We start from the raw sequence: 21,860 nt of genomic DNA, 5'->3' as shown, positions 1-21,860 counted from the left end.
CTAACACCTTAATCCATTCTTTGTTTATCTTTAGTCCCCCATTCCAGTTAATTGTGTCTTCTTCCTCCTTCTTCTCTATTTCCTTGGCCTCCTTCCATTTTCTCACTAGTACTCTCTTCTCCCTTCCTATCTGCTTAGCCTCATCCCACTCTGTCATATCCTGTTTCTCTCGTGTGCTTAAATATCGCAATTCTCTCTCTCTCTCTCTCTCTCTCTCTCTCTCTCTTAAGTCGTACATGGTAACGTTTAGTTTTATGTTTCCAAATAAAATAAATTCTGCCTTGGTCAGCATATTGAGTTTTTGGTTATCATGGAAACAAGGCTTAATGGTGTTATTTATTTTAGAAGTGCAAAAATATTCACTTGATGGGGAAATAGTGTGTGCAATTCGAGATTTTCACCGCACCGCATCTGGAAATTTCGAAAATTTACCGACCTGGTCGGTTAATTGTTAATATTTCCTTCCCAATCCGACCAAAAATTTCCCGTCTCGCACACCAGTAGTTACAGCAGTCAACACTATTCAAATGTCTCTTGTGAAAACTTTATCTCGTTATATTATTGGACGTGGCAGTTAGTTAATTGCTGCAACTGCCAGCTTGAATATCGCAGAAAACAAGATGTGTTTGTAATAAAATATCACTACAAATTTCACTATTCGATTTACATGGACATTTTCCAGATATCTTAAGGGAGGGGTTGGGGGCACTTGGTGGTTGATTTACTAATTAATGTAAAAATTTTGTACCATTGTGTTTACCATAACTGGGAGATGTGATAACTCATAGAATTCAAGGAAAGATATAAGAAGTAGTAATTATCTGGAAAAAGTGAAGAAAACAATGTGAATAAAACCAACCAGTATCTTGGACGTCAACATGATTTATTTTTTTCAGGCCGGGGCAAACAGGGTATTTTTTTTTTCCACGGAAGTGCAAACGAGTCATATTTTCCTCCATAATAAATTTCGGGAGGCCCCGCATCAGCTCTTCACTGCGTGCGCCAGTGCCTGGCCCAATTCTGACGCATGCATACGCGCGCACACACACTCAAATATTGCATACATGCACATAAATAACGTCTGAATTATTAGACAGGAAACCTTTGTTCTTCAGTTTCAAAGGATTTTACCTCTTCACACTTTGACTTAACACCAATGTGAGAAGATTGTCGTGTGTGCCATATGTGCCACGGTCAAGAAAACTGTAATAGAAACAAAGATGATAGCACGTCGTCAATTATTACTCAAATTATCAAACGAATTTCGTAACAACAACTTTCCTTTTCGCTCAGGGGCAAGGCTAACCTTCTGGCCTTGCACTTAGCGCATTCTGTTCTGTTTTTCATCAATGCGTAAGAAAAAAAATTAGAAGTGGCCCACTTCCTATATTATTTGTTTCCACCTTATTCATATTCTGTTGCAACCGTCAGTTGAATGTATGTGTAATACATGATCAAAACGCACTCTTATCGTCGAATGAGGGGGATGGTCTGAAGAAATAATATGGCCTATACCTCTTAAGTATACTTAATTGAAATTGTGTAAATGGTAATTATGGCGAAAGTAAAAAAGTATAAGTCAGATATGATTCATCGTTAAGGTATGGCGGGATTCTGTGTTGATTAAATAGAAATTTTCTTCTGTTTGGTTGTAATACAAGCCAGTACTTCGCAATGCTATCTACATGGACAGTTCTGGGAAACAATTAGCTACCTATGATAGACATAAATTTGATTCATAGGGGCGTATCAGAGGAATGTGAATTGGGTTGACTGGGTATAAAATAATAGGGTATGGTCTTGTAATCAACATGCTTGATATGTTCTTAGTATGTCTCCCAACTTTTTCACACTTTTGCCCCCGCACTATGCTAAACCTTATCTACCAAGGGAATTTAAACTGTCCTTGCCCCTCAGTTTTGGAACTTATTCGCCGCCACTGGCTCGATGTAATTTTTTGCCACTGAAAGAGCGAATTTGTATCTTCTGATAGGAAAACCTCATTCAATGAGGTTTAAATACTCGCATGAGGATCTAATTGATTGATTGGTTGATAAACGTATTGCTGCATCAAGGACTGTTGACAATCACATTGAGTGGTTAGCTTAGCGCGCTACGACGGCAGGGATCACGGGTTCGAATCCTGGCCTTTGGTGTTCCTTTGTCAGTGTTCCTTCATCACATCATCACTCATCTTCATCTTCGCGATTAGACAAAAGTGGCAAGAAGGTGAGATAAAATGAACCAAATAAATCAATCAAGTCATTCATTAAAGCATTGTAAATCCTCCTATGTGTGGATATGAGAGTTAATCATATGTTAAAGCACCTCGTACGAGATCAAGTCCTTTCAAAGATTGATAAATTGTATTAGAAAATAACAACTCAAATATATAAGCCGTACACCTGCAGCAGTGATGCACCACGAATTGCAGTAAAAAAGGATCGCTCATATATTCTCAAAATGCCTCACATACCATCCGTGACTTCACTGAAAGAACCAATATCAACTTGTACAAATTATCTACATTAAACATGCGTAGGGGAGACCGGGGGGAGTTGCCCATAGGACGAGTTGACAAAGTACATTTTATTCCCACCAATCAAGAGTTGACAACATTGTAGGTTACTGTGAATATGTGTCATCTCTAGAACCAACTAACAACTAAGAAGTTGAGTGTCTTGTTCACAAAGTTTCTAGTGTATGACAAATAACATCAATTCTTACTTGCGAAGTAAATTTTCTCAACTCTATATTCTTTCTTATACGTTTTCAAAGTAAGTAAGCACATAATTTATGCTAAGGTTATCCAGAAGACCTTGGTAAAATGTACCGATATTACATTCGGATACTTTGTTAAACTGCAGTGTTTAGCAGCGGCATAACGAGAAAGTCCAATATGGCAATCGGGGTGAGTTGACAATAGGAAGGAAGGGGCTAGTTGAAAATACTGTAGGCCTATTGAGGAAATTCTTCTTCAATTAATTGTTTCATAAGACACATCCTAGCATATAGACACATTGTTTGTAATAATATATATTAGATTAGGATTAGGACAGTATAATAATAATAATTCAATAGCGCAACAGCCCAATATCGGGCCAAGGCTTACCTACCGACTGCTGGCCTCCCTCCCACGCGAGCCACCAGGGGGGCGTGGAGATCTGCAGCCAGACTAGGGGGACGGGTGGTCAGCCCGATCGACCACCAGGCGTTGTAGGACTTCGCGACTGGATTACGCTCACTCACTCACTCGGAGCTCCCCAATTTCCTCACGATGGTGGGTTGCCACCGGTCCTATACGTAGGCCGAATAAATTCCGACCCGAGCCGGATTCGAACTTACGCCGTCCCGCAGCGAACGATCTCAAGACGAGTGAACGCCTTAACCCGCTCGGCTACGGAGGAGGACATTAGGACACTATATTGCATTTGTATTTGTGATATAACAATAAAAATAATCACTGGGTAAAAAAATCAGTGAACACTTTAGTAATTTTTTTTAAAGTTTGGAACATTTATGTCTCATGTTATACCATTCATTTGAAAATATTTTTGTAATCAGTAATTTTTAAGGAAGTATCGTATCGTAACGTATCATATACGGGGTGAATTGACAATAATGACACGCTTCGAAAAAACAAGCAATAACTTTATAAGTTTTAACATCATGGTGTAATAAAAATTCACAGTGGTCAAGGAAACTACAGGTATTGCTCGTAGCATTTCATCATTAGTAAGTTAGATAGTAATTTTTAAGAGCTGCAGAAATTTAAACATAAAAACATGCTCAACTCACACCGGTCTCCCCTACAATTAATTCATGTGAACAATAAACTAATACATGCCTTATCCCACACCCACCTAGAGGAGAAGTTTTGCGTATGGACAGGCTTTGTATAGTGACAACACAATTTTAAAAGTGTAATGTTAACAATCCAAAGAGAAATAATGTTACAAAATGGGCTACAGCCGGATTGCGCATACTTTTCCGGTTTCATCAGTGGTATCTGATAAGCCGTTGACAAGCTGTCACGATGTACAGGATTGCGCACAAAAAAATGAGACGATATTGTCATGTAAAATGTTCTCAAGCCGTTCTCACTTCTGTTCTGTTTGTTTGTGTGTGTGTGTGTGGACTTACACTTGTTTTTGCTGGAAGAGTAGCATTAGATAGGCATAGAGGATGAACCTGATTGGTGGACTAGAATGTAATGGTCGGTGTATCTCCGTATTTGTACCGAAGGTCACGAGCTTCGATTGACAGAAGTGTTTGTTGTGCAGTCATTACCCTGACCTAACCTAACCTAACTTTTGAGTTCGAGTAAATTGGTATGAAAATTGTATCTTGAAACCATTAATAGTGACTTACTGTATTATGTAAATTGGTATGAAAATTGTATTTTGACTTGCTACATTTAGTGGTCAAATTATATTTTTTATTTAATCCTTAAGAGATTTACTATTTTATTTCTAATTTCTCTCTCTCTTCTTGTCTAAAGAAAAAAACAGTTTTGCGCACAGACTTTAAAGCTATCAAAGTGACAACGTTCGATCAAAATCTGTGCGCAAAAGAGGTCAGTGAGATTTGTGCGCCATTCTGGATCTAAAGTGTGCGCAATTCGGTTGCGGCGACAAAATGCATACCAACCCAAGTGTTGGGGAATGAACATATTCACAAGGAAAATATTAAAATTCTAAAGGCTCTTGGACATGTATCTCAAGAAATATAACAAAATGAAGAGAGATAGACAAGAAATGAAAAGAGCTTTTCAGCATGTGTGCTTTCTTCTCAGTGTTTTTCCAATGTGCTTTTTCGTTTTTTACCATCTTCCGTTTTATGTCCTTGTCCTTTCTTGCCTCAAGCATTCTTCTCATATGACTTCCGTATGATTTTATGTATATAACTTCCATCTTTCTTGTCTATTTTCTTAATTTTTCCCCTGTATGTTCATCTTTACATCTTTCTGTGTGTTCTTCATCACTTCCTTTTCTTTTCTTAATCTCTCTTAATTTTCTCAGCTGGTTCTTGTTATTTTTTGCTTCATTATCCATTCATTTCTTGTCTCTGTCTCTCTTCATTCTGTTATATTTCTTGAGATACGTGTCCAAGAGCCTTTAGAATTTTAATATTTTCCTTGTGAATATGTTCATTAATTCCCTAACACTTGGGTTACTATGCATTTTGTAACATTACTTCTCTTTGGATTGTTAACATTACACTTTTAAAATTGCGTTGTCACTATACAAAGCCTATCCATATACAAAACTTCTCCTCTAGGTGGGTGTGGAATGGGGCATGTATTAGTTTATTGTTCACGTGAATTCACTAGATATGAAGACATTGGATCTTAGTTTCTCGTTCTGAGATACTAATGCCCAGTACCTTGATATTATACTATAACCCATGCTATTAATAACGTGGTATTAAGAATACATTATAAGTAGAATACTTTGCCTAGCATATATATTTTAGCTCGTAGATTTAAAAGTGTTTTAAACCGACTCGTGTAGCTGAACTTCTCAACTTGTTGTTATTATTACAATGTAAATATTTTTCTTATGTCTATGGTCTGGTTCAGTGAATCTGAGGGCGATTTCACACCGAGTCGACAAGCGACAAGTGTCGCTTAGGATTTCGCCAATCGAACGCAGGCTTGTGTGGCCTGCCAAGCCGCTACGCTGTGAAACGTTACTGTTGATTGGCTTGTTCCCCAAGTGACTTTCACACCGAAGTGACACTCTGCAAGCGACATGAATTCTAAATATTCTTTAGAAAAGCATTTACTGCGCATGTGCGACCAATTAAACGAAGCAACACAGTGAGAAACGGGGGGGGGGGGTCTAACTTATCGCACAGCACTTGAGCAACCTTGTGTTCTGACGTCACGGGAGAAAGGTTTTTAATTTTAGGCTAGATGCCTACGTTGTGAAGTTAGGCTAGCTAGGTTTACTTCTCTTAGCCTAAATAATAATTTTTCATTATATTTATGCTAATGGAACCTAACCTAACCTCGTAGACATTCCTCCTCTGACGTCAGTACACAAGGTAGCAAAACTGTTGTGCGGAGAGGAAGGCCCGGGAAAACGGTCCAGTCCGAGTGACACGGAAGCGACAAGCGAAACGTGAAGCTTGTCGTGTTACTTCGTTGCAAAAGGTTGCATTTATTTCTGAAGGCACGTTTTCAAGTGCCACCTTCCGCTTTTTCATCTTATCACCATATTCGCATTTACCCAAGAGCGGAAGAAAAGTTAAGTAGAATAAAACAATCAATCAAAACAAAAAAATGTAAGCCAAGAGTGAAGGCAAGTGCGGAATCAGGGGTATAGACTTCGGGGAGTATCCGGCCAGGACCTTCATCTGCTGACGTAAGTCGATCTAAAAGTTATAAATGAGATTATATACAGGGAATGGGAACTCAAGATGTTGTTAGCACCGAACCTCATTTATATACCTACAAATCCGGACTTCATGGTACTAGTGAATTTATTGATTCTTTTATGTACCTTTATTATGTGCACATACGTAAGCACATGGGTTATTTTTGCTACCAAATAATACATTGCTTAACAAGAGATAAAACTACACTGTCTCCGAGGATGAAATCTTCATATCTATTCCCGGGACGGTGTAAAAACCGGTGTGCAATCACAGCGCAGAACGGTTATTTTGACAGGCTCAGTCGGTAACGCGTCTGACTACCATTCTCAAGGTCCCGGGTTCGATCCCCGGCCGGTTCAAATCCGAGAACTTTTCTAACGTTGGAAGCGGCCCCGGCGCCCACCCAGCGTCGAATGACATGGGTACCTGGGGGAAACCCTGGGGGGTAAAGGCGGTCAGGGGCGTGATGCTGATCACATCACCCCCACCCATGACCGGATCAAGAAAGTGTGGGGCGTTAACCCCACACCCCCTATACGCCTTCATGGCGTCACAGGGGAGAACTTTACCTTTTTTTTTACCTGTTTCCCTAATGGCTGCTTTGGGGAGGGGGATTTTTAATGTTGTCGGTTCTTGCCCAAGCACTAGGCCTAATTGCTTGTTTGACAGCGAGTTCCTTCGTGTAAACGCGGCAACAGAGGGTCACTGCCATAAAGACGGTTTCCGCGCCGGGTATAAGAGCGGCGCAGTTCTAGGCTAAAAGCTGAGACTTTAAAGGGGCACTCAGCACAGGACCACATGACTACAGAGGATTACACTGGCCGTGGGTCCGGGCGGCAGAGCCTCGTTAGCCTACAAGGTTTCAGTTACCGGGAGTGTACTACGTGGAAGTGTGGTTGACTTTTAAGTGCCTTCTTAGGTCACCCCTTACACGCCCACTGATAGGAAAGTGTACATACCTGACGAATCCTCGTCCATATCACACGTGACACACTGTAACAGCACAAGAATTATCAATGCACACTTTAAACGCAACATTCTGAAGTTTCCAGTTCGCTATATCGAACGGGTACGGTAGGACTGCACGTTTGCTTTGCACGCGTGACCCTGCAGTGACAGCAATATTTGTAACTTTCCGTGGGTCACCTTCTCCACAACGTGTTGCCCAAGAATGAAACGATAGCCTAAATTCTGCCTCACTGCTTTCTCTAGTTTGTGTAAACGATATGTCGGTTGCTACTCTGTGAACAGGAAACTTGTCAATGTGGTAGTGAACGAAACACACGTCCTTTAGCTTACCATTTCGTATTCATATCAGTGTTACTGGTTTGTTACACAACAATCTGGAAGAGCCCTTTTACAGCTTTCCAGAGGTTTTTTTCGTAACGTGAAGATGATTTCTAGCTTCGTTGTGGAAGCAATTATCGCCCTTTTTCCCCGGAGTTCTTGATTTCGTGACAGCTGGTCTGGATTATCTAACATTACTCGACCAACGGTTTTCCTCGTACAAGTTGCTGCTGTAAGCTTTGAACTTGTAAACGCTTGAGGTTAGGTTTTGATACTTAATTCAAGGTCAAATTCGAATGACTCATTGTGCAATTGATTAGATGGGTAGTTGAGGTGACGTCAAAAACTTGTCAAGTTTTGCTTCAATCCAACTTTATGCTGAGAGAGGCTAGTTGGGTTCTGACCTGCAGTTTAAGGTGGATTTGTGTTTAGTTTTATTGTTTTAAGTCCACTTTATGCGTAAATAGGTTAATGGGGACTGGACCTACAGTTTAAAGTGAGATCCAAACCACTATGTGCCGTCACCGGGTATAGGTCCCGAGATCCCTTGATTACAATGCAACGACGTTACGACTACGTCATCAAGGAGGCAGGGTTTAAAGTGGGATCTGAACCACTGTGCAATGTGACTCTATCGGGGATCCAACCCGGGACCACTTGAATGCAAGACGGCAGAGTTACCATTACGCCATCCTCAAGGCCCGTGTCGACGGAATCAGATTGGAGAGGTCGATTGCGCTACTCTTTTTCTGTTATCGCTTTAAGAGAGCTTTCAGACTGAAGCGACAAGCTACACGCGACACGTGTCACTTGGGAACCAACCTTCAGAAATGAATGCAACCTTTCGTACCGAAGTAGCACGGCTAGCTGTACCTGTCTCCCGTACTGGGTCGTTTTCTCAATAGTGTGCATCGTGTCGCCTCGGTATGTTGGTGCCGCATGAACAGTAATTGGATGCAGCCCATTGTCACTTGTCACTTCGGTCTGAAAGCTTCCTATCTCTCTTCTTCCGGCACCCCATATGTTTCTTGCTTCTTTTCTTTCCTCTTCCATCTCTCTTTCTTATGCTCCTGCAGCAGGGCTTCTAGATGAACTGAACTGCCACCTCTGTGATCGAGCATGTAGGCCGACTCAGATCACAATTTCGAGTCCTGACTTAGGATTGAATGTGGAAATCGGCTTCGTCAATCTCATCTCATCATCCTCATCGTCACGAATAGTCGTAAGTGGCAGACAGGCGACATAAATTAAGTAAACACAAATACGAAACTTTAGATGTTTTAGCCGAGCGCGTTGAGTAATCAACTTTCGGTCTCGACACCGAAGTTCCCGAGTTCGAATCCCGGACTGGGCATGGTTGTTCTCTGATAGTGTCTCTTCAGGAATTTCATCTCATCATCACTCAGTCTCATCGTTACGATTATACCAAATATAATAAAAAGGTAAATAAAAACTTATCCTTATTTTATGGTCATATCCCTCTTTCGAAAATCTTAGGCACGCCACCCTTTTTCTATTTATGAAAATTTCAAGTGTGGATTGTAATATGTAAGTTAACTTTCATTTGGTCATTTCTTTGTCATATTATAGGTACTTTTTGGAGAAATTTTAGGTCATGAACTTTCGAATCCTGGTCACTTGGCGGGTGCGAGCGGGCGGCTCACCCCACCCCTCCCAATTTTCAGATTTATTAAACTTACAAGTTGAGAGTACTTTCGTTAACCTCCTGGGACCTGAGTACAGGGTTGTTAAAGGTCCATGGATTTTAAATAAATTCAATTCCCGTCCAGGAGAGATAATTTGCAAGCGTAAGTGGATTCTGGACCGTAAAGAAAAAAATTATCTGTATTTATTTCAATTCGGTTCAGGAACATTTGTTCCGGATCAATTTAAATACGGTTCAGAAACCTTCTTTCCGGCTGAGTTTAAATTCGGTCCAAGATCTTTTTCCCGCTGAATTTAAATTCGGTTCAGGAACCTTCTTTCCGGATCAATTTAAATACAGTCCAGGAGCCTTTTTTTGAATGAAACACTACGCGACTTGGACCGAATTTAAATTGCGCTAGGAAAAAGGTTCCAGTCCTGCAGCGGAGCCCAATAGAACTATTAGAATTTATGGGTTCATGGATCTTGAACAACCTTGCCTGAGGAGGAAATTAAGACTGAGTAATTTTGTGATCTCGCAAAGGTAACACTTAATTAGCAAATAATCCTGGACGGGATTTTTAGAGGGTGGAAAACTTTCCAATTCTGTTCTCCCCCTAATAAGCCCCAGGTTCGATTTTGCACCCTCAAAGTTAGGCCTCCAGTTACTCCCATGATCCTGATTAAATAAATACAGAAAATACATTTTGAATCGACAACTTGGATCCTATGTAAATTGTAGCCCGTTCTCTGAAGGAAGATATCCTGAGGGAAATGTGAGGGCTGCCAGGTTATAAACCATCGTCGTAAATTTATCTAATGAACAATTAACAAGTATTAAGTACATTGAAATTCGTGGCACGTGAACGAGGTCATCCCGCTCGCTGACGCTCGTTACTTGTCATTCAAGAAGCAAGGCGAATGCAATAAAACTGGAATTTCGTTTTGCTTGTATTGAATTATGTAACTGCTGGTAGCGGCAGAGACGCGTGGTGTAAAGCATAATGGGGCAAAAGTCATTAACATGAAAATCAATCTATGTTTCTTTTTCTCTTGTTGTTGTTCATTTCTTCCTTCCACATCTATTCTCGATATTGCCTTGGTCAATTTGCTTGATGTCGAAGTGGTGGTTGTTGATAATACTACGAGTATCAGGAAGCAACAGTTGTACGCAGAAGAATTTCGGAAATATGATTACAGGCCATAACCAAGTGCTAGGTAATAATAAAAAAAATAATTATTGATAACAACTTGTTTGAACCAGTTTCCAATTTCAAGTACTTATAAGTAATACTAATAAATGAAAATAATATTAAAGAGGAAATAAAATGCAGACTTAATTCAGGAAATGCGTGTTACTTTTCTCTTCATGAACTTGTATCTTCTCGGATAATATCTAGGAAACTAAAAGTTAAAATATACTAAAGTAGACCTTTTTCTAAGATTTATAAGCAAAAATAAAGCAATTAATAACAATTCCACAAATATAATTTATTATGTATATAACACAGAATATAATAATGTTGCATCTGAAAAGTTGCGCTAATACAAGATGATAATACATGTAGCAATAATAGAATCAAAGCTCTAAATTTACATTTATTTTATTTTGCCAATAGTTCGTCTCCTATCATGATAGTAGGGAATAGATACTAAATGCAGTGTAAATTATATTCAAATAAGTGTTGTTTTCAGAATATTCGAAGTCGATATCCTTTAAAAATAATGTTTAGAAATGCTATGTTTAATAAATAAAATACATTCATTATACATTAATGTAGAATTATAAATACAGTTATCACTCAGTCATATCTTTAAATCATTTTCCAACATAAATTATGTGAATAAAGTAAAAAATATGTACAATAGCTCCTTTCTAATTGTTTCTGATTGCCCAATTATTGCAAATTAATAAATTATGATTTGGGAATTAAGTGAAATACCTGTTAACATCCACAGTAATTAAATAATTTCACTACCCACATTTTAGAAAAATATTTACTAATACATAAGCTTAATTAGAACAGTTTCGGACGTATATTTCCAATTACGTTTAGAATTCTGTTTCATTTTTACGCCAATTGTTGATTATGAACTATTAAGCGTAAACCAAAATTTTAAATTCCGATATTTCAATTCCTTCTTTATAATAAATTGAGAAAGTAGGACATTATCGCATATTTATAGCTGTGTATGGTTAAGTTTAACTTATAGATAACACATAGCATTTCTTGAAATAGCTTTAATAAAGATAGGAATACGTTTGTACAGAAAAACATTTGTAACAATTAGCTTGTGTAGTCCAATAAGATATGAAATTTTAACATTGCTTATTTTATTTCTTTTAACAGATTCCTTTCACTACAAGTTTTAAGAGAGCTACCAGATGAATGGTACTGTGCATACAGCTTTGTGCAAAAATGTAAGTACCTTACTTTAACAACATATTTACTTTCCCTGATGTACAGTCACCGGCATAAAATGGGACACTTAGGTCCTGAGACACTGGCTTCTCTGCAATGCGTTGCGTGATGCCTAATAGGCAATGAGCGAATTAGCAACTTTTCAATAGCAAGTTCTGCTATAGCCGTAGAGTTAGACAACACACGTAACAGATTGCAGTGAAGTCAGTATTTCGAGATCTATACCCTGTCCCAGCTAACTGTAGAGCAAGGCGGCGCATAGCGTCAGAAAAGCGAGGGAAATCTATTGGCCAGAGCGAAACAGTAGACGGGATGGCTTGCAACTTCAGTCGCTTTTCCCCACTCCATGCAATTCCGTTCTTCTTACGTGTTCATTGGTGGAGCCGTCTCGCGTCACTACTTGCGCAGAGACTTGTTTTCGTTTGCCTGCTCCACAGTTAGCTGGGACGGAGTAGTGTCACATCTTTATTGTCGGTGACTGTACTTACATCGATACCAACTTTCACGAACATTACTTTTACTAAAAGGAAAAGATACGAGCTGTTTTGTTTATATATTTACAAACATATCATTATTTGGTTTCTCAATTCCATAATACAGTAAAACCTCGTTAATTCGGACTAATGGGAGATAAGTTGACGGGTTCAACGAAAGTTCGGATTAACTGAAATAACCTAAAAGAACAGTAGAAAGTACATTAAATCTCCGTTTATAGCAACAAAACACGTTTATTATGGTGTATTTGAAGCGAATAGGCCTAAATACACTATGCAGTACAGTACAAAGTCTGCGGGAAATATAATTTCATCAGTGGTTGACTGCCCTTTCTTTGGGAAGTTCTCTTGTTGACTTCTAGCCACATTCAAAACCTTGCATTCTGCTTTATTTTTTTTTTTGCTTGTCCTAGATTAAGCGAAGTTCGGCTTATCCGGGTCCGGATTAACGAGGTTTTACTGTAATATAATATTCTTGAGAGCTGGGTTTTTCGTGTATTGTAGAACCAGCCTAAATAACTTTAAAAACTTCGCTGTCATTATACTTGTCATTAATTTTTCCGTAATATTCATTCTATGCATAATGAGAATAAAAAATTTGGTGGCATTTTATTCTTTATCCTGATTTGAGGTAAAAATCTTCTGGTGTAGAAATATTACATACTTTCCACGATGTTTGTTCTCATTGCAACTTGGAATGCAGTGCCTCCAAGCTAAGAAGCAGTAGCAGTAATCGAACCCTGTCTATCAACACGCTGGTGATCTTATATCGAAAACTACAGAATTCACAAGCGTTATATCCGCGTCTTCAAGCAGCTTGTCCTTGTCGCAGTAGCTGAGACTGCAAGTAAAAAAATAAATTTCATTAAGCCACGTTCATCACTATGTTAAAGTAATGTTAAATGCAATAAGTGATGAGAGGTGGAGATTGTAAAGGAAGTATACGATAAGTACTGGAAGACCATATAATAAATGCAAGAATCAACATTACCACATTTAGATGTGCAGTTTTCTGCTCTGTTCCATTGAAATTGAAAATTAGGAATGATTATTTTTTATATCTTATCTACTTACTTACAAATTACAGTTCGCTAGAATGTGATTCTGGGTTTGAATCCGTATCGAGTAGTGTGGGGGAGCACTTTAAAGGGGGGGGGGGCAGGTGAAGTGATCGCGTTCGAAGATTTATCATTACTTGCATTTTTCACGTTTACTTTTGCAAAAATTGTTGTCCATTTTCAAAAAAAAACAAGCTGTACTAAACATAAAAATGATAAAGAAATGTAATCCATGCTTATCGTTAACTTCTACTTGTTACAAACTGAGTGCTTTTAATTAATCAACACATAACCTCTTGGAACTTTCAGAAAGCATGTTAGGGAAAAAAAGTCAAAAGCAACCTCGTTCTTTTGAAAACCTGACATATTATTTACATACCACTCAGGGAGAAACAGCAGACGCTTCGTTCCTTCACTGATGGCTTCGCAAAAGTATACTTCCTATTCAGACCAGCCGAAACTTTTATTTAACTTGCGAGCTTGCCATATAATCTATATTCGCCCATAACGCTATATAATTACAACAATAACTCCGAATTAGTCCTTTTTGTATATGATTCTGTTAATCTTGTTGTTGCAGTTTCATGACCTTGTTTAGTTATTGCAAAATATATGAAAGAGTCAAATGAATAATTAATGCGACGAGATGTTGTAGTTTTAAACTTTTACGGGTTTATATTTAATATGTGATATTATGAAAATAATTATTGTTATTGATATTGTTAATAATACTAGAAACAATATTAGTGCAAAGAGTACGGCTCAGAATTTTGAGTGCGTTTTCATGTTCACTTTATGCACAAAAAGGCTAATCGGGACTGAACTTACAGTTTAAAGTGGGATCCGAAGCACTATGTGCGTCCACTGGGCATCGAACCCGAGACTCCTTGCTTACAAGGTTATTACATCACCACTACGTCATCTAGAAGGCCCAAATAATTTTGACTTGGGAATTAAATAGCCTCAGCGAAGATTCGGTGGGAGGGGAGGTCGGCAGGCCCTTGCACCCTCTGCTACGAAAGCTTCGCTACGCCACTGCTCAGTCTCTTTATCATACCTAACAGTTTCCAAGGACACTATTGGTAGTAACGGCTTGTGACCCACAAAATATATGCACACGAGCCAAGCTTGTTATGCAATCCGAGTTGGGAGAACAATTTGCTAGTTTTGATCTCTGTTAAAGGAGTAAATTGAATCAAACACAAACTAGTTCTTCGACAGTTCTGTGTGCAAATTCTTTCGCAAGATTCGTTAAGCTGCATGTGCGCAGTCATCCCGAGCGTTTTGCTATTCCGTCTCTTTGACTGTCGAGATATGTAATATGATACCACACGCTGAGTTTGTTGCCGCTGTCGAGTTAACCGTTACGCCAAGTGCCCGAAACCTGCACGTGTATCCAGATTGGGCTTTTGCAAGTTTTACGCAAGCGAAACCGTTGCTAGTGTTACGTAAGTAGGCTTTTGTGCCATAAGGAGTTCTCTTGCAAAAACGAGACGAGCACAATGACTTTGCAGTTGCCTTTCAGCAGCATAGGATTCTGTCAGTGATGATGTGAGCGTTCACACTAGAGATGGACGATATCGGAAATTTAATATCGCGATATATCGTCAAGAAAATATCGTCACTGACGATACGATACGAACTTTTTCCGTATCGTCAAATATCGGCGATATATCGTCTCCACAATATATATCGCCAAATTATCGCTGGCACGATGCATATCGCTAAAATATCGTGACGATATATCGTCTAGTTGACATCGTCTGGACGATATTTTTTTCAATATCGCGATATAACGACTGGACGATACATTGCCCAACACTAGTTCCCACAGACAGACGGGTTCACTACCGTTCTAAGGATTTTTTATTGGGGGGGGGCAGATCCGAAAATGTGGAGAAAAGAGACGATCCGAAATGCTGTAGGAGCATGGACGCCGTAGGAATCAATCCCCTATGGAAAATGCATGTCAATTTCAATGTACATACTTCACAAACATAATTTCATTTCATTCACAGTAATTTACGTTTATTATTAAAAGGACTGAAGAACTCGGGGATCAACATTATAATGGGTAGAATATGTCTCGTTTGCTCCCCGCATGAAAAATTACATCGCTTGCTCCTCCGTAAAAAAAAAAAATCCTGCAGACGAATTAGAGTACTAGATGCGACGTATATCTCCAGGTGCTAATATGGAGATATACGTGCACTTGAAGGGTTGTAAAGATTATGGTCCAAAGTAACGGGAAGAAATCGAACTCGCCATCAGACAACAGAATTCCCCTCTCGCCGAAAATTTTATTTTGGTGGGAAATCTGATATAATGCGCCTCTGAGCCATTCGGCGAAACGGGAAGACACGGAGATAACTTACTCACCTGTTCCCTGCTTGGTCCGTGATTGAGAGCTTGTCGAAATAGATGTTGCTCAGCCCCCTCCGGATGGCGTTCCTATGGGGGGTGAAGGAGAGGCTGGCAATGGCCCCTCCCGGCCGGACCAGAAAACCAGGTTCCGCGGCTGTTATAGCTGTCAGAACTTGTCCTCCGTCCACAATGTCGGACACCCTGCAAACATTAATCATATTTCAAGAGAAAAGTTTAAAATACATTATTAATATTAATTGAGAAGTTTAAGTTACTAAATGGTTATTTCACTCAACGTGTCTACGTGCTTCACTTACGCTTTTCTCGGGAATAATTAACAGTGAAATATGATGATAGTCAAAAATAATAACAACGAAAGTAGTGTATAATGAGCGGTTCAAAGTAATCCCAAGTAGGTATTCACTATTTCTATGGATTTAGCCTGAGTTGTATCATATTATGACGATTTCTTTTGTGGATTTTATGGCGTTCGACGACGTTCCAGTACAATTTTCACCGCAACTCGGTTTTCTCCATCTCATCCTTTCTAGGTATGCCACGATCTTCCGTGATATAATTTAACCTATTCTTTTTTTTACGAGTTAGGTCACATACATTCACTCCAGTTGTGACCTGTCATGAGGATTTTTTTTAGATCTTTCACACACTAAACTAACATACATGTAGAGTAGTATAAACGGTAGGAGCTCGAGACACCCTTTGACCAACTTTTGATTTTACGACCTTTTACGTGCTAAGATAACTTACAGGGAGAAAAATGCACAGTAGAGGCTCTGGCAACACTTTTTCACCTATTGCAAATTTTCGCCATGTTTTTTCTTACGCTGACCGCTTCATTTGACCTCCTTTAACGGACTAAACTAACCTACGTATGCATGTTCAAGAAAAAAACAGATTTTGACCAAGTATAACTGTTTTTCGAGATACATCCATTTCCGGTCGCCATTTTGAATTTCTTCCGGTCATGGAGGACACCGAGACGATGTTAACGCAAGAAAAAACTATGTCTCTACGATCATCCCTTCGAAAGTTAAGAGTGATCGAAAAAAAATAATTCGGCAGTTGGCCCACCCCTTGACCTCAGGACCACCAAATTTTGTACGCGTACTCTATGTTGCCGAAATCGACAAAGCTTTAACCGTGGGGATTTTTCGAGTTATTTTTGCACTGTCTCTTACCGTTTCCGAGATACGTCCACTTCCGGTCGCCATTTTTTTTCGGAAGGGTCGATAATTTTGATAGGCGACGACAGAGCCATCAACATTGGAACTGTCGGATGTTGGAATATTCTGCCAACTTTTTTTTTTTCAGTACGTCAACATTTTTATTTCGGATGTGTTGTCACCACCAGAAAATCTCTTATAAATAACGTACCTGCAAATTTCACCTTCCTTGTTACTGCAATAACTTGTTTTCAATCGACTTTCGAAGGTATTTAAATGTTTTATAGTGAATTAGTGTGTCGTCTCGACCTGATCGAATATAAGCTTCCTCTGATGTTTTGTGGCGTCCCCAAGAAAATCTCTTATAAATAACATACCTGCAAATTCCACCGTCCTTGTAACCATAGTTCAATCCTAAAATTAATACCCATACTCATCCAATTATTTTATGGGAAAAAATAGAACCTAATCAGAAATAGCATATTCTTAATGAATCTTCATTAATTAACATGGATGAATGGATTGTGTAATAACTAAAGTTGCATGTTTATTTTCCTAGTGTGATAGGAGGGGAATAAAAAGTTGATTTCGGCATCTGAAAAAATAAAGAAAGAAAATTATATATATATTCACAATCAGTATTGGTGCGAATGACATTTTGTTTTGATGCTGCTAAAAAATAATGTGAATAATTGCTACTTGTTTTGTTTTTTTATTTTTTGTCAATTTGTTCAAATCTTGCTATTTTTCTAAATGATGCTATAAATGATATGGAGAGAATGCACATATTTGTTGTCACCAATTCTCTATGTTGATACTTTTAGGTGCCATCTATCACTCACCGTTATGGCACTTCTAAACCTACTTGACATTTCTCCCACTCCCCTTATACCTATTTTCTAACTCGTGATAATGAAGATTTTACATTTTGAGTTCCTTTTCGCGATAGAAACCAACCTCCACCTTTGCCGGGGTTCGAAGATAAGGAGATAAACTGATTACCCATCTGCATTATCCCCCCCCCTTACAATCCTCGGTAGGAGTACAAATAATGTGGAGTTCAAAAATTTTAGATTTATGAGAAATGTTAAATTGCAGTTCTATCGAATAACATATTTATACGTAGAATACAATGGATTGCGTGATCGCCGACGGATATACAAACGGTGCTTTCTTCTTCTTTGCTATTCAACGACATGAATGTACATGATTCTAATGTATTCTTGTAATGTAGAATCTTCGATACCTGGTGAAGATACACGTCACTAAATAATCCGCATGTCCAGAATAAATGTATCAATTCATTAACTTAAAGGATGCAAAAATGTGTGCAGGGATAGTATAGTTTTCACTCTCAGCCTCATGACTGTAACAACCCAACGCAATTTGCTGAAGGTATAACAATCTACTTCCGTGCCACATCACGCCAAGAGTATATGTTTCGATAACTGTCACACAGACACTAAGATAAGTCACTGGGTGGACCATATAAAATACAGTTAAAATATAATTTTAGAATTGCATGAAAATGATTCCTGGTAATAATATGTTTAAATATGTGTTGTTGTTTTTACAATGTCATCTCTTGTGTTATGTCTAACGATTGATTAAATCAAGTACCGAACATTATCGAAAGGCAATTCTCGAAACGTTAGACTGAAATGTTAACATTATCACAAAAAATCAATTTTTCATTTGACATCTTTCTTCTTCTGAAATGTCCTTGCATGGCCGTTCCAGTCTTCACGTTGTTTCCAACACGGTCAAAAGCTAGCGGAAAGAATAACCAGTGAGAGCGATACACGCAAGATTCTGGCCGTGTGATTTGCAGAGAATTAGACACATTGAGATGGAAAAGATTGAATTAGTTTTGTTCAGGGATAGGGTGACAGATAGAAGGCTTCTATTACTAAACCTCCGAGTTTTTAAGAAAGCAAGATAATTAATTGGTTAATATAGAAAGGAATGGTCAATTCATATATCTATTTACAGATTTATAAGGATTTGGCATCCTCGAATCTTCATGCCGCAAGCCCCCACCCTCTACGAATTTATTTCCGACACGGTTCCCACTCTCGTCATAGCTCATATGTGACCTAACTCGTAAAAAAGTGAATAGGTTAAGTTATATCACGTAAGAACGTGACATACCTACAAAGTATGAGATGGAGAAAACCGAGTTGCGGTGAAAATTGTACTGGAAAGTCGTCGAACGCCATAAAATCCACAAAAGAAATCGTCATAATATGATACAACTCAGGCTAAATCCATAGAAATAGTGAATACCTACTTGGGATTACTTTGAACCGCTTATATACACTACTAACGAAATTTGATTTTAAAATTAATTTCCTAAAGACAGTGAGTGACATTGGAAGCCTTTTGACTTGATGAAGTTTTTGCATGTAAATCTAGGCACTGAAAGTAAGAATTAATACTATTTAGTTGCGATTTCGCAATGCAATTTATTCCGTTGGATTGATAACTTCGTCTGATTTCGTTCGTAATTAAGCTTCAGGCACTGTTGCATTAGAAAAGCTCTTTTCATTATGAATTACAAGAATACTCGATTACTTGTAACATTTCTACTACTACCACCATCAATTGTTATTATAATACATAACAGTTTCCAATACACTAAACCAAACTTCATGGCGTAAAACGCTCCGAGGGTAAAGGCCTGCTAAGTAGTGTTTCATTGGGTGACACTTGGTCAGCGCGTCGAGTCCCAACACTGACTTCATTTCAGGTAGCTCCCCAATTGTGCTTACCATGCTGGCTCGACATTGATATTTTGTGAGCTCCCACAGGGAATCGAACACGGGACCGCTCGCATCAAAGCGAGAGAATTAACTACTTGGTAACGTGGTAGCCCCTGTCAGTACCCTGTGCTCAATGTTATAATTTTACACATAGCAACTTCGAGAAAGAAGAAAATGTAGATGTATACTTTACATACTTGAGTTGCTATATACCTAAATAGCTCCAATTACAAACCATTCGTGACCAAATATAATTTGCAGATTTAGAATTGCACTATAAGTTGTTCATTTAACCCCATATTTAAATAGTTATGCATTGATACAAACCTTCTGAAAATTCAACTTTTATTTGCTATAGTATGTATGAAATGTACGGTCAATGTCGCAAAATTAAGTTTATTTCCCCTCCTATTTGAGTGTCTTCGCGGATTCCAAGAAACGTATTACTGATTTGTTTCATTTTGCTTCGCTTTTCTGCCACTTTTCGCAAATTTCGAAAATGAGAATGAAAGTTAATAAGATGAATTGGATGAAGGGACAATCAGAAACACGCATGGACAAAATACAATATCAGCCCCAGAGAGGATTATACTGGCTGTGTCCAAACGTCAGTGCCTCAGTCTACAAAATGCAGTTCAGACTGTAAAGAGCGGTCACAAAGTGGGCGTACTCCCCTTTATTTTCGATACCACGATGGTTATGGTTGAATGTTTGATATGGACACATGCCTGATGGTTCAAGAGTCCAGAACATCGGTAGGAAGAGCGTCAGTTTCGTACTACACCCGAATTCTGCACCATGTTCTGGCAGATGTTTTGAGAAGATAATCCGGGGTTAGGTTTGAAGACATCTTCCACACCCGCTCGTAACTCTTGCGTTGTGCGATAACGGTTATTTCTTACTCTGCCATTGATGAACTGCCAGAGGTGAGGTCGGAACTTCTTGGAGACCAGTCTGAGGGAGCTAGATAATGTTCAGAACCCCTTCCAATTCACCACCCGCAAAAAATCTTATTCAGGTAATGACGTAGTCTCGTAAACCATCCATCAGATATGTGTCCACATCAAGCATTCAACCATAACCAGTGTCGAAAATAAAGGGGAGTACACCCGCTTTGTGGCCACTGAGGATTACACAATTCTCTTTGACTCTGGACTACGTGGAAGGTTGGCATTTGAGTGTATATTGTGGGAACGAATCAATATTCCTTCCTTTCACATTTGTTCATGTGTATTCTTCCGTGTGGCAGCACTCTTAACAGCGCTATAGTTAATTTGCATTCATTTCAATATAAAAGCTATCTGTTAAACAATATAAATAGTACTATCACAACCAACTTAATGGAACCAAAGCATGTTATGATAATTTCGTTAAATTTGCAGGTGTGTAATGCATCAATTAATACCTTTCCAGATTGACTTGAATATTCAAAACCAATTTCGACACAATTTACAAAATTTTCCTGACGTTTCTTCACATCAAAAATACACAATTACTCACTCTGTATTCATGTCGAAGGTTGCAACACTGCCGTTGGCGTTGAGCAGAAGTTGAAGCTTCCCTCTTGTTGTCAGAGTTTTATGAGATAAAAACAGCGTGGCCTTCAGCTGGTCACCTGGAAACAAAATGTGTGTTTAGTTGGGTGTCATATTTCTTAACAAGCAAAGTGCGAATTAACGGGAAGGATGCTGAAGTCCCCCCCCCCCCATGTATCCCTGGCAAAATGAAATTATTTATATTCCTGTTTTTATCCTCCTCAAAGAAAATGGGATTGAAACGATATATGTAGTACACCATTCCTTAACTATATAATAAACGCAATTGAAAAATCATTCGCGTCCATTAATGGTCTAGGAATCAAATATTTCCCTGCAGAAAAGTATGTAGGTTCATGGGTGCCACAGGGGGAATTCATGACGCGGCTGCGTCATGGGAATTGTTTGGGGGGACACAATTTTATGCCAATTCTATATATCTTAACACAAAAATGGGGGAATCGTTTCTGTTAATGAGTTTTAGTTAAGGTTATTATGTACAGTTTTCCTACCTACCTGTGGGCGATGGGGTTGAAATGAAACACTACCTTATATGCCCTTAGAATCGGTTTAGAAGGGGGGAGGGCGTGCTGCTCGCATTAATACAAGGTTAGTCAAGCAGACAAACTGTTAAGAATAAGGTTCAGTACATTAACAATGGCAGTGAGCCTGAACAGTTTTGTACGTTTAATGAAAGCAAACATGAAAGTGAACCTCTACTCAAAAGT

General features: G+C 38.8%; 2 protein-coding genes across 3 annotated transcripts in view; both read right to left on the bottom strand.

Moving 5' to 3' along the window:
• The window catches only part of LOC145983781 (pancreatic lipase-related protein 2-like), a 49,613-nt gene extending 42,216 nt beyond the window's left edge, over nucleotides 1–7,397 (bottom strand). The window contains exon 1 of the mRNA XM_083116833.1: nucleotides 7,341–7,397. Coding sequence (XP_082972959.1) covers nucleotides 7,341–7,359 — 19 coding nt within the window. The 5' untranslated portion in view covers nucleotides 7,360–7,397. The remainder of the gene's footprint in view (nucleotides 1–7,340) is intronic.
• A 5,274-nt stretch (nucleotides 7,398–12,671) lies between these two features.
• LOC145978628 (lipase member I-like) overlaps nucleotides 12,672–21,860 on the bottom strand; it is a 34,337-nt gene continuing 25,148 nt past the window's right edge. For both annotated transcript variants that reach the window (XM_083111499.1, XM_083111416.1), the window contains 3 exons: nucleotides 21,098–21,212; nucleotides 15,667–15,852; nucleotides 12,672–13,070 (listed from right to left, as the gene is read on the bottom strand). In XM_083111499.1, the coding sequence (XP_082967625.1) occupies nucleotides 12,977–13,070; nucleotides 15,667–15,852; nucleotides 21,098–21,212 (395 nt within the window). In that variant the 3' untranslated portion in view covers nucleotides 12,672–12,976. The remainder of the gene's footprint in view (nucleotides 13,071–15,666; nucleotides 15,853–21,097; nucleotides 21,213–21,860) is intronic.

The sequence above is a fragment of the Lepisma saccharinum genome, chromosome 1, assembly GCF_977018435.1.
Source record: "Lepisma saccharinum chromosome 1, izLepSacc3.1, whole genome shotgun sequence".
Lineage (NCBI taxonomy): Eukaryota > Metazoa > Arthropoda > Insecta > Zygentoma > Lepismatidae > Lepisma > Lepisma saccharinum.
The sequence above is the reverse complement of the archived record's forward strand: the minus strand, read 5'-3'. Positions and strand labels throughout refer to the sequence as shown.